The sequence below is a fragment of the Antechinus flavipes genome, chromosome 3 (assembly GCF_016432865.1).
Source record: "Antechinus flavipes isolate AdamAnt ecotype Samford, QLD, Australia chromosome 3, AdamAnt_v2, whole genome shotgun sequence".
NCBI lineage: Eukaryota > Metazoa > Chordata > Mammalia > Dasyuromorphia > Dasyuridae > Antechinus > Antechinus flavipes.
Window position 1 is genome coordinate 185,692,142 of NC_067400.1, and position 16,231 is coordinate 185,708,372.

Here is a 16,231-nt window from a genome sequence, read left to right on the forward strand (position 1 = left end):
CAGAATTAGAGAGGCAACAAGAAAAGATTCTTATAACATCATTTCCTGCCTAAGGGGAAAAGAGAAAAAAAGGATTACCTGAATGATGAATATCTGGATTATGTCTACAAAGGCACTGTTGAAAATGTGCATAAGCATGTAAATCACTTCAATGAATTTCACTAAAATTTTTACCATAGAAAGGGAAAAAAAAAAAAAAAAAAAAAAAAAAAACAGCAGCAAAACCATGGTTCATCATTTATCAAAATGAAAACCAAATTAAAAGTTCTATTTATTTATTGAATAATGCAAAATCTGTGTCATCTGCAATGAATTAGCAGGAAAAATTCACTTTGGCAAGTAATTTCTTTACCCTTTAAAAATGTACTCATGAAATTCAAAGACACTCTGTGGAGGATGTATGGGGGGAAATGGGCAAGAATTGAAGAGAATGGAGTATTACATTATTCCAATCTACATCTGAGGAGGAAAGTGCTTCATCAAATAAATAATATTTCTATGGTATTTAAGTATGTAGTCGAAGTATATAAATGTTACTGGAATTCTTTTATTTCTCTCAGAATGCTATAGACTTTGTATAGAGTATATAGTTCAGTAGTGAAGAATGCCATAATCATAATCACAAAAGGAAACTGAGTAAAATTCAACTAATACTGCAGTTTCTCCTATCTTGAGGGAACCCCAACAGTTTTTAGAGGGATTCTAAGGTCAAAATTGTTTTCATAAATATACTGGGATATATGAATTTAAAATATGCTTGATACATTGACCACATAATAGCAACATAAACAAAAGATCTTTATAGGGTCCTCGAAACTATTTGAAAGTATAATGGTATGAAAACCATTTCACTACACAATTTTGCGTCTGAAATCAGATGACCAAATTTAAAGTCTGCTACTTACTACCTTTATGATTAATCTCTCAGATCTATAATTTTCTTATTTACAGAATGAAGGCATTGGAGGAAATGATATTTTAAACTTTTTGGTCACAGGACTCATTCATACTTATAAGAATTATGAAGGATATCCATCCTTCCCCAGAAAAGTTTTTATGTGGGTTATATCTGTTTATATTTATCATATTAGAATTAAAACAATTTACTGTTATCATAAGAATAATTTTGACTACATGAACTCCATGAAAGCGTCTCAGACATTACAGGGGTCCCCAAACCATGTTTGGAGAACTGCTGAAGAAGATGATAGTTTTACAGAGTATTCCAAATATAATTTATATAATCTGATTATGATGTTTTGGTTATTCCTTTCATTTTTCAGAAATCACAGCTTTTTGTATATTTTGATCTACAAATCAAACTAATATTTTTTATTTTGGGACTAAACTATTTTAGTTTAGGGGGACTAATATTTTTTAAAAAATCACTTTGCAATCAATGTTCTGGTGATTATCCTTTTCAAACTTAGGAATGATGATCTTTAGATAAAAGACATAAACATCTGCATTGATGCCTACACTTGAACCCTTCTGAACTTTGCAAAACCATGGAGGACTTGTGACTCCAGGGCTGTGGCCTTTAAAAAGGCAGAGAAATCTTTCTGGTAAGACAGCAATGGAAAAAATTTTTAGGTACTCAAAACAAAACAAAATAATATAAAGCAACCTACCTTGAACTGTTAGAGTTGCAGATGCTTCAGCTTTCCCAACCATATTTTCTGCAACACATGTGTATGATCCCATATCTCCTGCCATTACTTTCCGGATTTTTAATGTATGATCATCTCGGATTTCATATCTTAGGTATATATTAAAAGAAGAAAAAAAAAGGTCAAGTAATTTGTTTTATATGTATAATCTGACTACTACTTGGTGAACAGTTTAGCTACCAATTTTACAGATCTTCAGAATAATATACTATTTTAAAATACTCATTTCTTATATAATAGGAACTCAATTATCTAAGTATGGGTTATTAACAAACATTAGGAAAATTCATATATGGCACCTATCTTTCTTCTTCTAAGGGTTTGACTTCATTCTTCAACATAGAGAATCTTTCCATTCGGAATGAAGGACCAATGAGAGAGAGAGAGAGAGAGAGAAAGAGAGAGAGACAGAGACAGAGACAGAGAAGGAATAGAAGAAAGAGAAGGAAGAGAAAGAAGGAAGAAAAGAAAAGGAAAAGAAGGAAGAGAAGGAAGTGAAAGAAGGAAGAAAAGAAAAGAAGGAAGAGAAGGAAGAGAAGGAAGGAAGGAAGGAAGGAAGGAAGGAAGGAAGGAAGGAAGGAAGGAAGGAAGGAAAGAAGGAAGGAAGGAAGGAAGGAAGGAATCTATTACTTGGATCAATTATTTCTCTGATTCTAAAATAACTAAGTACAATAAGAAAGTCATATAAATTCACTTTGTTTCAGTAGAAAAAGTAAACCTTTTCTATTCTCAATTTTCCTTGATTATCCATAACACCTTAGGTGGAATCTCCTAGACTCAAATCAGCTAATTTGGCTTTTGTGACTTTTGTGAAGTTACTATATTACCAGGTAGTATCTTGATAATGCTTATAAAATGTAATTATAATAGCATTAATATTCATTATCTAGCTATTATAACTAAGCACATAATACATATAAATATAATAAAAATACAACATGTATAATATATAAAATGTATTACATTATATAATCTGTAACTAAAATATATAATACTATGTTGACATGATACCTGGATTTGGGAAGCTCTCCATCATCTTTTCTCCATCTTACTATGAGCACAGGGTCACCTCGGGCCTCACATTTAAATTCTGCACTATCATCCACTGTTACTGCCAAGTTACTAGGTCTCTTCACAAATGATGGTCTCTCTAAAATTAAACATTTTTAATATAAAAGTTGAATGGCATTGAAACAAAGTTAAACATTCATTTGTAATAAATCTTATCATTTAAAATATTTTACTAAAATGAAAATGGATTGTGGTACATAGAATATGATTTAAAATACATCAGTGAATTGATTAAGATTTAATAATGGTGATACTCTCTAGAATTTCCTAGGTAGACAGCATCTGTGCTTTCTACCTATACTCTTCTCCTATCCCCTCTGCAACAAGAAAATGATTCATCTTTCCTATGATACTATTTAATCCAAACAATCTCAATTTCAATATTATACTGATGTTTCCAGTCAATTGTTCAACTTGTTTTTTTTTCCCCCCATTAAGCATAATACTCAACATTGGTGGGCAATTTAATATTATTCACACCATTCCCTTTTGCTCTTTTAAATATAACATACCTAGATCTATAATGTTTTAGTATTAAAAATGGCTAGTCTTATGAAATCCTAATTGTAAATCTGCAGCAATATTTAAATAAGTTTTTGTTTGTTTGTTTGTTTGCTATTTCCAAAATTTTCTCAATATCCAGGGAGTCTTGAAACTTGGCTATGACATTCCTATAAGATATCTTCCTGGGATTTCTCTCATATGGTAAATGGTAGCTTCCCTCCTACCCCCCCCCCCCCAATTTTGACTTTATTCTATTGTCCTAGAACTTTGGAGTAATTTTTCTTGATAATTTCTTGTTATATTGAATCAAGATTCTTTTTTTGATCATAACTTTCAGGTAGTCCAACAATTCTTATAATGTCTCCCTAAAATATGTTCTCCAGATCAGATGCTTTTTCTAATGAGATATTTATTTTTTAGTCTTATTAGTTTTTATTCAATTCCTCTTGCACACTTCTCAGTTTTCAAGGAATCATTTTCTTACGTAACATTTTGGATGTATTTTTCTAATTGATTAACTTTTTTTCATAATTTCCTTGGATTTTTTTTCCTAATTTTTCCATGATCTCTCATTCCATTTTTGAATTCCTCTTTAAGTTATTCTAAGAACTCTTTTTTAGATTTCTGCCTACTTGACAAAATGGGACAAGTGTTTGTTTTTTTAAAAACTTATTAACCTATCTTCGTCTGAATATGAACCCAGAACATCTTTCATAACATAGTAATTATCAATATGGTCTGGTTATTTCCCTTTTATTTACTTGCTTTTTTATTTTATTATAATATTTTATTATTATAATTGGTTTTAATAATAAATAATAATTAATAATTTTAAGTACTGATATCACATGCAAAAAAAATTTTTAATCACATTATTTTATTAATAGACGCAGAAAAAGGTTTGTATAAAGTACCACACTCATAGATATAAATTATTATTTTCTTTCAATTCTCCTTTAATTAATTTTATAAATTAGCTTAAACTATTAGGAAGCAATATTTGTAAAGGGGATAAGCTAGAAGCTTTCCCATTAAGATCAGATATGAAACAAGGATTCCCACTGTCACAAATATTAGTCAACATTATTTTGAAAACCCTAGCAATAACAATAAGAGAAAGGGGAAAAATGAAAGAAAAGGATTCCAAGTATGTAAGGAAGAAATAAATCTATCATTTTTTGAAAAAGACATGCTGATAGACATGAAAAATCCTAAAGACTCAATTTAAAAATAAGTAGAAACAAGAATTTTAGGAAAGTTGTAGGATATAAAGTAAATCTACAATAAACCATGAGCATTCAAATATATCACAGCAAGACAAGAGAAGAGATACCCTCAGAGAAATAACTTTTAATAGTATAAAATACCTGGGATTCAGAATGCTGTCAAAAGAAACCTAGTTCTTATATAAATAAAATTATAAAATAAGCTTTTTACATAAATAAAATAAGATTTAAATTAGTGAATAAATATTAATTATTCGTGGATGGAAACAACAAATGTAATAAAATGACAAATTTACCTAAACTAATTAATGTATTCAATGCCATGCCATTCTGATTAAATTGGTAAATAGTTACTTTACTGAATTAGAAAAATTTTAAAATTCCTATGAAAGAACAAAAAAAAGTCAAAAATAACACAGTAACTAATGAAAAAATGTAAAGACAGAAGGTTTCATAGTATCGAATCTGTATTACAACATCAATATTATCAAAACTAGTAAAATATACCAGATCTAAGAAATACAAAGATAGGTAAACTGAACAATTAGATGATTATAAATACAATTTACAGCAGCAAATAAATATAGTCTCTTTGTATTTGGCAAATGTAAAGACTTAAGATTTTGCAATAATTATTATTTGGTAGAAATTGGTGAGAAAATTGAAAAGCATTATGGCAACAATTGAGCATATACCAGCACCTTGCATTTTATTAAGATACATTTAAAATAGATATATGATATAGCTATAAAAGGAGACATACTATAAAAAAAAAATAGAAGAACATGGAATAAATTACCTATCAGACATATGGATAGGTGAACAATTGATGAATTAACAAGTGATATAAAGCACAATAAGGTATGAAAGGATAATTTCAATCACATTGAAGTAAAAAGAATTTGTACAAATTTTTTAAAATATAGCCAAGATCAAAAGGAAAGAACATTTAGGGGGAAATTTCACAGACAGTTTCTTAGATAAAAATTTCATAACTTAAACATACAAAGAATTTTTTGAGATATACAAGAATATGCCATTCCAAAACTGAAACATGGACAAAGCATATGAACAAGCGGTTTTTAGAAAAATAAGTCAAAACAAAATATTTAGATAAATAAGTCATTATGAAAAAATATTCTAAATCATTCTTTATTTATTTTTTTCTTTGATATTTGTTTTATTTTATTTTATTTTATTTTATAATAACTTTATATTGACAGAGTCCATGCCAGGGTAATTTTTTTTTACAACATTATCTCTTGCACTCGCTTCTGTTCCGATTTTTCCCCTCCCTCCCTCCACCCCCTCCCCTAGATGGCAAGCAGTCTATATATGTTAGATATGCTGCAGTATATCCTAGATACAATATATGTTTGCAGAACCGAAAAGTTCTCTTGTTGCACAGCGAGAATTGGATTCAGAAGGTAAAAATAATCCAGGAAGAAAAACAAAAATGCAAATAGTTCACATTCGTTTCCCACTGTTCTTTCTTTGAGTGTAGCTGCTTCTTCCATCATTTATCAATTGAAACTTAGTTAGGTCTCTTTGTCAAAGAAATCCACTTCCATTAGAATACATCCTCATACAATCTCATTGTCGAAGTGTATGATGAATTCCTGGTTCTGCTCATTTCACTTAGCATCAGTTCATGTAAGTCTCTCTGAGCCTCTCTGTATTCATCCTGCTGGTCATTTCTTACAGAACAATAATATTCCATAACATCCATATACCACAATTTACCCAGCCATTCTCCAATTGATAGGCATCCATTCAATTTCCAGTTTCTAGCCACTACAAACAGGGCTGCCACAAACATTTTGGCACATACAGGTCCCTTTCTCTTCCTTAGTATCTCTTTGGGCTAAATCATTCTTGATTGGGGAAATGCAAATCACAACAAACGTGAGATAACATTTTACCCTATTAAATTGACTAAAATAATAGGGGAGAAAGTGACAAATTTTGAAGGAGATGTGGAAAATTGAAGCACTAAGTTGTTATTGGGATAACTGTTAATTGCTCCAATCATTCTGATGAACAATCTGGAATTATACACAAAGAGTTATTAAAAATGCCCATACTCTTTAACTCAGTAATAAAACTATTAGGCCTCTTTCCAAAAATGACTAGGGAAAAAGGAAAAGAACCTACATGTTATCAAATATTTCTAGCTGCTCTCTTTGTGATGGGAAAGAACTAGAAATTGCAGGAATACCTCTAAAGGAGTAGCTAAAGAAACTGTGGTACACAATGTTGATGAAATACTACTGTGCTCTAAGAAATGATGAGCTTGATAATCTTAGAAAAACATGAGTAGATTTGCAAGAAATAATGAAGACAAAATGTGCAAAACCAGAGAATATTGAATATATTAATAGCAACATAGTTTTAAGAATAACTAAGCAAATAAGCCATTTTGACTACTATAAATACCAAGATTAACTACAAAGAATATACGAAGGTGGTTGCTTTTGTTTGTCCTTCCTTCTCAAAGAGAACCATGGTATCAGGGAGATGATGCCTTGACATGCAAGTAAAGTGGATTTCAATAACAAAAGGTTGTGCAATGTCACCTGCTTCACATTCCCCTATAAAACTATCTAGATCCAGTGGCAAGATATAAAGATACTCAAAGGTCTCTGGATGAAGCAGAAATGATTGATATTTACATTTAATCTGAATCAATCAGTATCCAAATAATGACTAAATGGAGCTTTGCTGAGGACCTATTGATGACCAATTAGGGAACATGACGGAAGATATAATCTGAACAAAGAGAAAGAATTGATAAACAGAAATATGTATACAAAGAAACAATTCACGTATAATATAATGAAAGTAATACAAGATTTTCCACCTTCTTTATTAAAGAACTGGAGGGCTTTCAGATATGATATTCCAGAAAAAAATGGAGCTAGGATTGCAGCCAAGAATCACCTACCCAACAAAACTGAGTATAATCCTTCAGAGAAAAAGATTTGGTCATTCAATGATACAGAGGATTTTTAAAAATTCATGACCAAAAGACCAGAGCTGAATGGAAAATTTGATTTTCAAATACAGGACTCTGGAGAAGCATGAGGAGGTAATCAAGAAAATGATAACATAAGGGACTTGAAAAGGTTTACCAGTTTACATTCCTAAATGAGAGGAAAATGCTTGTAACTCATTCTAACTTTCTCATTATTTTGGCAGGTAAAAGGAGTATATATAGACAGAAGGCACGAGTGTGAGTTAGATATGAAGGGAAAATGCCTTTTTTAAAATGTGATGAAATTAAGGGGTGAAAAAGGAAGGCACTGGGAGAAAGGGAAAAGGATAAGTGAAATGGTATCTGCCATAAAAGAAAACACAATTGTGAACTCCACAGGACAGAGAATTTACAAGAGGAAACAGACCAGAAAAGGTCTGTTTCAATTTGAAATGGGAGAGATGCAGCCTAACACAAACAGCTGACCACAAACACTAGCACAGAGAGCACAGAACCCTGGGACATTGCTGACTCCTCCAACATTGCAGACTCCACGAGCCAAAGAATCTCCACTGACAAAAATCTACAAGAATCTACAGCAGTATTGGCCATTCTGCTGTGATTGCTAGGCAGCAGAACAGCAGAGAAGTTATAAAACATACCACACAAACACAAAAGATCAATAGTGAACCCCACCAGAATCTCACACCAACTCAGTATCGGGAATGAATCAGCACTGACCAAAGGCATCTGTGGTCGCTTGGAAAACCTCTCCCACCTTAAAGGATGACCTTATTTTAACACCCTCCCCAAAAAAGTTAAAAAGTAAAGAGGCCTCTAACAACTGACAGCTTTTAAGGTGAAAGAGAACAGATTTCAAACCTTGAGGAAACTAAAGGCAGGTTGTCTCCATATGAAGTAGCAAAAGGTGATATAATCTGGTCCCCATCACACAAGGCTCTCCTAGAAGAAATTTAAAAGTATCTTAAAAGAGACCTAAAAGAAAAATGGGGAAAAAAAATGAAAGCTTTGCAAGAGGGTTTGGAAAAGAACACAAAATAGACTTAATGAAATGGAAAAAGCATATAACTCATTAAAGAGAGATTTGATAAAATGGAAAAAGAAAGCAACTCCCAGAAAAACAATTTGTGAAAGAGAAAAGAAAATAACTTCTTAAAAAACAAAATGTGTGAAATGGAAAAAAGAAAATAATTCCTTAAAAAACAGAATTCGTGAAATGGAAAAAAATTCCATCAAACAAAAAAACTCTTTTAAAATTTAAACTGGACAAATACAAAAAGAAATTTAAAAAGTTAATGAAGAAAATAACACCTTAAAATATAGAGTTGAACAAATGAAAATGAATGACTCAATAAGAAAACAGAATCAGTCAAGCAAAACCAAAAAAAAAAAAAAAAGAAAGAAAGAAAGAAAGAAAAAGAAAAAATACAAAAATATAAAATAATTAAGTGGGAAAACAACCAACCTGGAAAATAGATCTAGGAAAAGCAATTTAAGGATTATTGGACTCCTTGAAATACACAATGAAAAAAAGAGCATAGACTCTAATCTTTCAGGAAATCTTCCTGGGTAGAGAACTACCCAGATATCATATATATGGAAGGTACACTGACCATTGAAAGAATTCACCAATGGTCAGTTTATCTTTGATATCTATAACTTCTCCTGAAGGAGACCCCAAAATTCAAACACCAAGGAATATAGTAGCTAAATTTGAGAGCTCTCAAACCAAGGAAAAAATATCACAACCATCCAGAAAGAAACAATTCAAACATCAAGAAGAGATAATAAGGATTACTGAGGACCTAACGGCTTCCACTATAAAGGATGAAAGATCTTGGAATGCAGGCAAAAATAAATTATTGGGCTAAACTGAGCATTTTTTTTTTCAGGGAAAAAGATGGACATTCAATGAAGCTGGTGAATTACATGTATTTTTGGTGAAAAGACCACAGCTAAACAAAAAAACTGACCTCCAAATACAGAACTCAAGAGAAGCATAAAAAGATAAAAAGAAAAAAAAAAAAAAAAAAAAAAAAAAAAACTCTTGAGAACTGTATTCATGTTATGGGCATACATTGAGAATGCATGTATAATCTGATTTTACCATTTTAAAAAAGAAACTATAGAGGGAAAGGGGATTCGAACAGGAACAAAAGGGGAAAGTGGAGATAAAATGAGAGAAATTACATCTCAGAAAGAGGAAAAGAAAACATATTACAATTGAAGGAAAAAACATAGGGTGACAAATACTGTGTGAATCTTATGCTCATCAGATTTGGCCCAAAGAAAAAATATTACATATATTTGGTTTTCACCAAGAAACATCTCTCATCTTATAGAAAAGTAGGAGGGGAAAGGGGAAAAGGGAAGGGGTAAGCTAAATAGAAGGGAAAAGAGAAATAATAGGGGAAAGGTATATGAAAGGAGGAGGGTCTTTAAAGTGGGAAGACTGCTTGAAGCAAGTAGTGCTCATAAATAAAAAACTGGAAGGAGGGAAAGGGGAAAAGGAGAGAGAAAAGTATAATTTGAGGTTAATAAAATGGCACAAAATACAGAATTAGTAGGTTTAACTATAAATGTGAATGGGGTGAATTCTCCCATAAAATGTAAGCAGAGAGCAGAGTGGATTAAAAGCCGCATTACTACAATATATTTGTTTCCAAGAAACACATTGAAAGCAGAGTGATACATATAAAGTAAAGGTATAAGTCTAGAGTAGAATCTATTATGCTTCAGATGAAATTAAAAAAAAAAAAAGCAGAGGTAGCCATCCTCATCTCAGATCAAGCTAAAGCAAAAACTGATATGATTAAAAGAGATAAGGAAGGAAACTATATCTTGCTAAAGGGTATCATAGATAATGAAGCAATATCAATATTAAACATATATGCACCAAGTGGTATAGCATATAAATTCATAAAAGAGAAGTTAAGAGAGTTGCAAAAAGAAATAGAAATAATTAAGACAACTCTGAAATACCACTAAACACTTATCAGATCGGCTAGAAAGACAGGGAAAGATAATGCAGAATGTTGGAGGGAATGTAGGAAAACTGGGACACTGATACATTGTTGGTGGAATTGTGAATACATCCAGTCATTCCAGAGAGCAATTTGCAACTATGCTCAAAAAGTTATTAAACTGTGCATACCATTTGATCTAGCAGTGTTGCTACTGGGCTTATAGCCCAAAGAGATTTTAAAGAAGGGAAGAAGACCTGTATGTACAAGAATGTTTGTGGCAGCCCTCTTTGGAGTGGCCAGAAACTGGAAACTGAATGGATGCCCAACAACTGGAGAATGGCTGGATAAATTGTGTGTGGTATATGAATATTATGGAATATTACTATTCTATAAGAAATGACCAACAGGATGAATTCAGGATGTAAGAGAGACTAACATGAACTGATGCTGAGTAAAATGAGCAGGACCAGGAGATCATTATATACTTCAACAACAATACTATGCTATATGATGATCAATTCTGATGGATGTGGCCATGTTCAGCAATGACATGAACCAAATCAGTTTCAATAGAACAATAACGAATTGAACCAGCTAGACCCAGTGAAAGAACTCTGGGAGATGACTATGAACCACTACATAGAATTTCCAATCCCTCTTATTTTTGTCTACCTGCATTTTTAATTTCCTTCACAGGCTAATAGTGCACTATTTCAAAGTCCGATCCTTTTTGTACAGCAAAATAACTGTTTGGACGTGTATACTTATGTTGTATTTAATTTATACTTTAACATATTTAACATGTATTGGTAAACCTGCCATCTGGAGGAGGAGGAAGAGGGAAGGAGGGGGAAAATTGGAACAAAATTTTTGGCAATTGTCAATGCTGTAAAATTATTCATGCATAACTTGTAAATAAAAAGCTATATTTAAATTTTTTTAAATAAATAAAATAAAAATAACAGTTTAATAATTTGAAAAAGGAAAGAAAGAAAGAAAGAAAGAAAGAAAGAAAGAAAGAAAGAAAGAAAGAAAGAAAGAAAGAAAGAAAGAAAGAAAGAAAGAAAGAAAGAAAGAAAGAAAGAAAGAGTAAAACTACAATAGTGGGAGAGCTCAACCTTGCTCTCTTATAACTAGATAAATCAAACCACAAAATAAATAAGAAAGAAGTTAAAGAGGTAAATAAAATACTAGAAAAACTAGATATGACAGATTTTTGGAGAAAATTCTCGCTAATGAATATTGATGCAAAAATCTTAAACAAAACATTGGAAAAAAGATTACAGATATTAAATCTTAGCATATCTGACTACATCAATAACCAAATTACCAAAAAACATATGATTATCTCAATAGATGCGAAAAAGCATTTAATAAAACCAACACCCAATCCTATTAAAAACACTAGAGAGTATAGGAATAACTGGATTTTTCCTTAAAATAGTCAGTAGTACCTATTTAAAACCATCAGCAAGCATCATATTTAATGAGGATAAACTAGAACCATTTCCAATATGATCAGAGACAAAACAAGGTTGCCCACTATCACCACTCCTATTCAGTATTGTATTAGAAATGCTAGCCTTGACAATAAGAGAAGAAAAAGAGATTAATGGAATTAGAGTAGGTAATGAGGAAATCAAATTATCACTCTTTGCAAATGATATGATGGTATACTTAGAGAACCCCAGAGAATCAATTAAAAAGCTATAAGAAGTAATCCACAACTTTAGCAAAGTTGCAAGATACAAAATAAATTCACATAAATCATCAGCATTCTTATACATCACTAACAAAATCCAACAGCAAGAGATACAAAGAGAAATTCCATTTAAAATAATTGTTGATAATATAAAATATTTAATAATTTATCTGCCTAAGGAAGATCAGGAACTATATAAGCAAATCTACAAAACACTTTCCACACAAAGTCAGATCAAAGCAACTGGAAAAATATCAAGTGCTTATGTATAGGTCGAGCAAATATAATAAAGATGATAATACTCCCTAAACTAAGTATATATTTAGAGCTATACTAACCAAATTACCAAGGAATAGTTTTACTGAAATAGAAAAAATAACAACCAAATTCATCTGGAAGAACAAAAGGTCAAGAATTTCAAAGGAAATAATGAAGAGAAATTTGATCCATTGAATGCCTTATAGAAATCTTTACTATTTTTTAAAACAGCAAAGCTATTCAAATACTTATCTTTGTTTTACCTTTTCCTGTCAATTTAGAGAGGTATTTGCTTCAAGGCAATTTATTAATATTAATAAATCACATATACTCTGCTACAGGGTGATTGTATGTCACTAACCAGTTCATAGTAAAGAATTATTAATAGAAATAATTAATGCAAACTTTTTTGAAAAGGAAAAAAGGCATATTATTAATGCAATATCATAAATAACTATGTATAACTAGTTTTCATGTAATATCTCATTTGCCATGCTTTTGCAGAAAAATATGAAATAAAATAATAAATGGAATGCTTATCTTTTCAGATTAAAAATTTTAAGAAAGAATGTACTTAGAATTTTCTGCACTGTTAGTTTCATATATATAATATTTCAACTGGAGCTAAATTAAATTGATAAAACTGCCATTAGGATACTAAGTTACATGATTAGGGAACAAGGAACTTCATATGGATGAACCTCCCAGATAGATGAAACTTACTCCTTTAGAGGTTAAAATATTTATTTTAATCAACTATTCTTAGACATTATTAATAGCAGAGTCATCAAACTTAAATATAAATAGATCTTCTTGGGGTGCATATTGACTGAGGATATCTGAAATGAGTATTATCAGTGTTATATTCTATTTGTATTTATTTAGGTAAACATTGTCCAATTATGTTTTAATCTACTTCAGTAGCATTTGACACCTCTGATCTACTGTGTAATATTACCTACTTTCTTGAATTTATAAATACAGATACACATTTTCTTGATATCCCATGAGGCTATATAGAACAATAAGTAGCAATCTGGACTGTATCAGGAAGACCTAAGTTTGACTACTTCCTCAAACACTTGCTAACTCTGTGGATTTGGGCAAATCATTTAACATCTTTAAGATCCAGCTTCTTCTAACAAAATGCAAGCACAATTGAAGACCTCGAAGAAGTATTCTGAGCTTCAAATTTTGACTCAAGAAAATTGTTTTGCCATCAAGCATTAAATAAGTCCAGATTATTCTTGTTATTGTTAGCAACATCAATTAATTATATTGTATTGTAATGGGATGTCATAACGTATATGAAGTGGTTGTTAACAAAGATCCCCTGAGGTCCATCACTATGTCAGGTGTCACATTTCTCCGATAAGTACATCTGTCTCTAATAGCTTCTTAACATTAATAAACCAAAATCAATTTATAGTACATACTTTATTGTATGCTGAGAAATAATAAAGTTCAGCACCAAATAAATGCACTGAACAATCTTAATATCAGGGAAATGATAAATGGTTACCTTCTTTTCTTCCACAGAGAATTGGCAGAATAAAGCTAAAGAATAATATATATCCCTATTGTATCTAGGATATACTGCAACATATTTAACATATATGGGACTGCTTGCCATCTAGGGGAAGATGTGGAGGGAGGGGAAAATCGGAACATTAGTAAGTGCAAGGAATAATGTTGTAAAAAATTACCCTGGCATGGGTTCTGTCAATAAAAAGTTATTATAAAATAAAGAATAACATATATATTCTCTCAGAAATTAGTAATATGCTTATCTGCATTGTCTCAATTATACCTTACTTGTAACAAAAGAGGATTCTTCTATTTTGGAGAATGGTGCTGGGAAATGACAGTGTTCAAAATTTTTATTCTAAAAAGGGGCAAAAATCAGAGAGAGCTAACGATCCTTAAATGATCTAATAAACAGGCTCAGTGACAATTTTCAACCAATTAAAAGTTTTGCCATTTAATTCATGTGTCTTAGTTATTTTCCAGATATAAGATTACCAAGTTTTGATACATTCATGTTCTACTAACTAAAATCAAATGCTTGGTTTTGTACACAATCAATATACTAGATAAACTAGCCATTTTTCTTATATATTATTAGCTATTATTGGAAATGTCTGTTACTATCTCTAACAATTCAACAATTAATAGTTCTAACAGTGATATTGACAGTAATTTATTTAAATAAATTTGGCTATACTATCTATCTATGGAACATAAAGCTAAAAATGTAAGAAAACATCTTTGCTGTGAAATTCAATCATTCTTATAAACCTTAACGAAAAAATAAAGAAGAAAATAAATTTAGATTAGAATAAAAAGTTATTTACCTAAAACGGTTAGTTCTGCTACTTCACTCTCTCTCTCTCCCACCATATTTGTTCCAACACAAACATATTTGCCAGCATCACTTTTACGAGTATATGTAATCATGAGCTTTCCTCCTCGGATCTGGGGGGAAAAAAAAGAATTACTTTAGTTTCATTAAGTTGAAAAGGTAAAGAGGAAAAGACAGTAAAAGAAATCTTAAAAGATGGTGGAATAAGGAGAACCAGAATAACCCAGCTTTCACCAATCATGATTTCAAAGAAATCTGAAGAGCACCAGCTCACCTGCTGGCCAGGAAACTTACTGCAAGTCAACAACGACCAATAAAGCCCTGTGAAAACTTCAAAGGGGCTACAAACAGGAAAGCTCAATGCTAAGCTTTCTAGCATAGGAGTTACTTTATTCCAGGTCAGAATCTTAGAGCCTTCCAGTCCAGGACAGAACTAGTGTCTTTCTTGCCTTCACTTATATACTGCATCAGAAAATTCAGAACAGGGTCAAATTAATTACAATCAGGTTTAGGACAGTCTTACAGATTGAAGAAGAATGAAACTCAGGCATATGACTTTGTATCAAGGCAAGGTATATGGGAAAAGTGACAGCCTATATATCATTGTCTCTTTGATCCTGGAACAAAATCACAGATTCAGCCCACAGATCAAAGCTGGCTAGGGATTTGGAGGAGGGGCTAAGGAAAGGGAGAGGAAAAGCTTAAGACTTGTAGCTGAGTAACCAGGACAAAGAACATGAAGTAGGAATAAGCCTGCAATTGTGACGGCCAAACCTTGAATTAGGATTGAAAATTTAAAAAACTTAGATTGAGAGGTCAATAATGAGTACTTGGATCTTTGAAGAATTTACAATTCAACATTTTTAAAAAGTAGCAGCAACCCCACAAAAATAATAATTAGCACCAAATAAGGCCCCAACATTCCCTTCAGAAATGAAAAGATCTTGGCCTTCACATAAACTTCCAGTTCAGGAAATAAGGTTGGAAGACTAAGTAAACAAAAAACACTATTATTAAAGAAATATTTTTAGACTAAGGATGCCCGAAATATTAATCCAAATGCACTAATAAGTCTACAATACTTGCAAGCAAAATTTTAAACAAAAACACAGTTTAGCCACAAAGTGAGCTAGAATTTCCAAGATAAATGAAGTAGGTGCTTTTTTAAATGTTCTTCTCAAAAATGTAATCTTTTCTGGGAACAGTTTTCTTAGGGGGCTTCTGGAGGCAACTTTCATTTCAGTTCAGTAAATACCCAAATGCAGCAGTTAAAGTCCAAATCCTTTATTTTCTCCTTCAAAGTCTTATCTCTTTTTCCTGAGGCCTGGTTAGCTTTAATAGAGGAGGCCTATCTCTTTCCTTGGTTCTGAGAGCTTAAGCTGCTTTCTCTGGCTTGTGAGTCTCCTTGACTGAATCCTGGCTTCTGAATCTCCCGGAGTCCAAAGGTTTCTGCTTCAGTCCACAGCCAGCACAAAGG

At 31.6% G+C, this 16,231-nt stretch overlaps 1 protein-coding gene across 4 annotated transcripts in view; it reads right to left on the reverse strand.

The window, feature by feature from the left end:
• The window catches only part of ROBO1 (roundabout guidance receptor 1), a 464,510-nt gene that overhangs the window by 164,548 nt on the left and 283,731 nt on the right, over positions 1-16,231 (reverse strand). For all 4 annotated transcript variants that reach the window (XM_051984356.1, XM_051984358.1, XM_051984357.1 and 1 more), the window contains exons 4-6: positions 14,747-14,867; positions 2,682-2,820; positions 1,632-1,759 (exon numbers count right to left, since the gene is read on the reverse strand). In XM_051984356.1, coding sequence (XP_051840316.1) covers positions 1,632-1,759; positions 2,682-2,820; positions 14,747-14,867 — 388 coding nt within the window. The remainder of the gene's footprint in view (positions 1-1,631; positions 1,760-2,681; positions 2,821-14,746; positions 14,868-16,231) is intronic.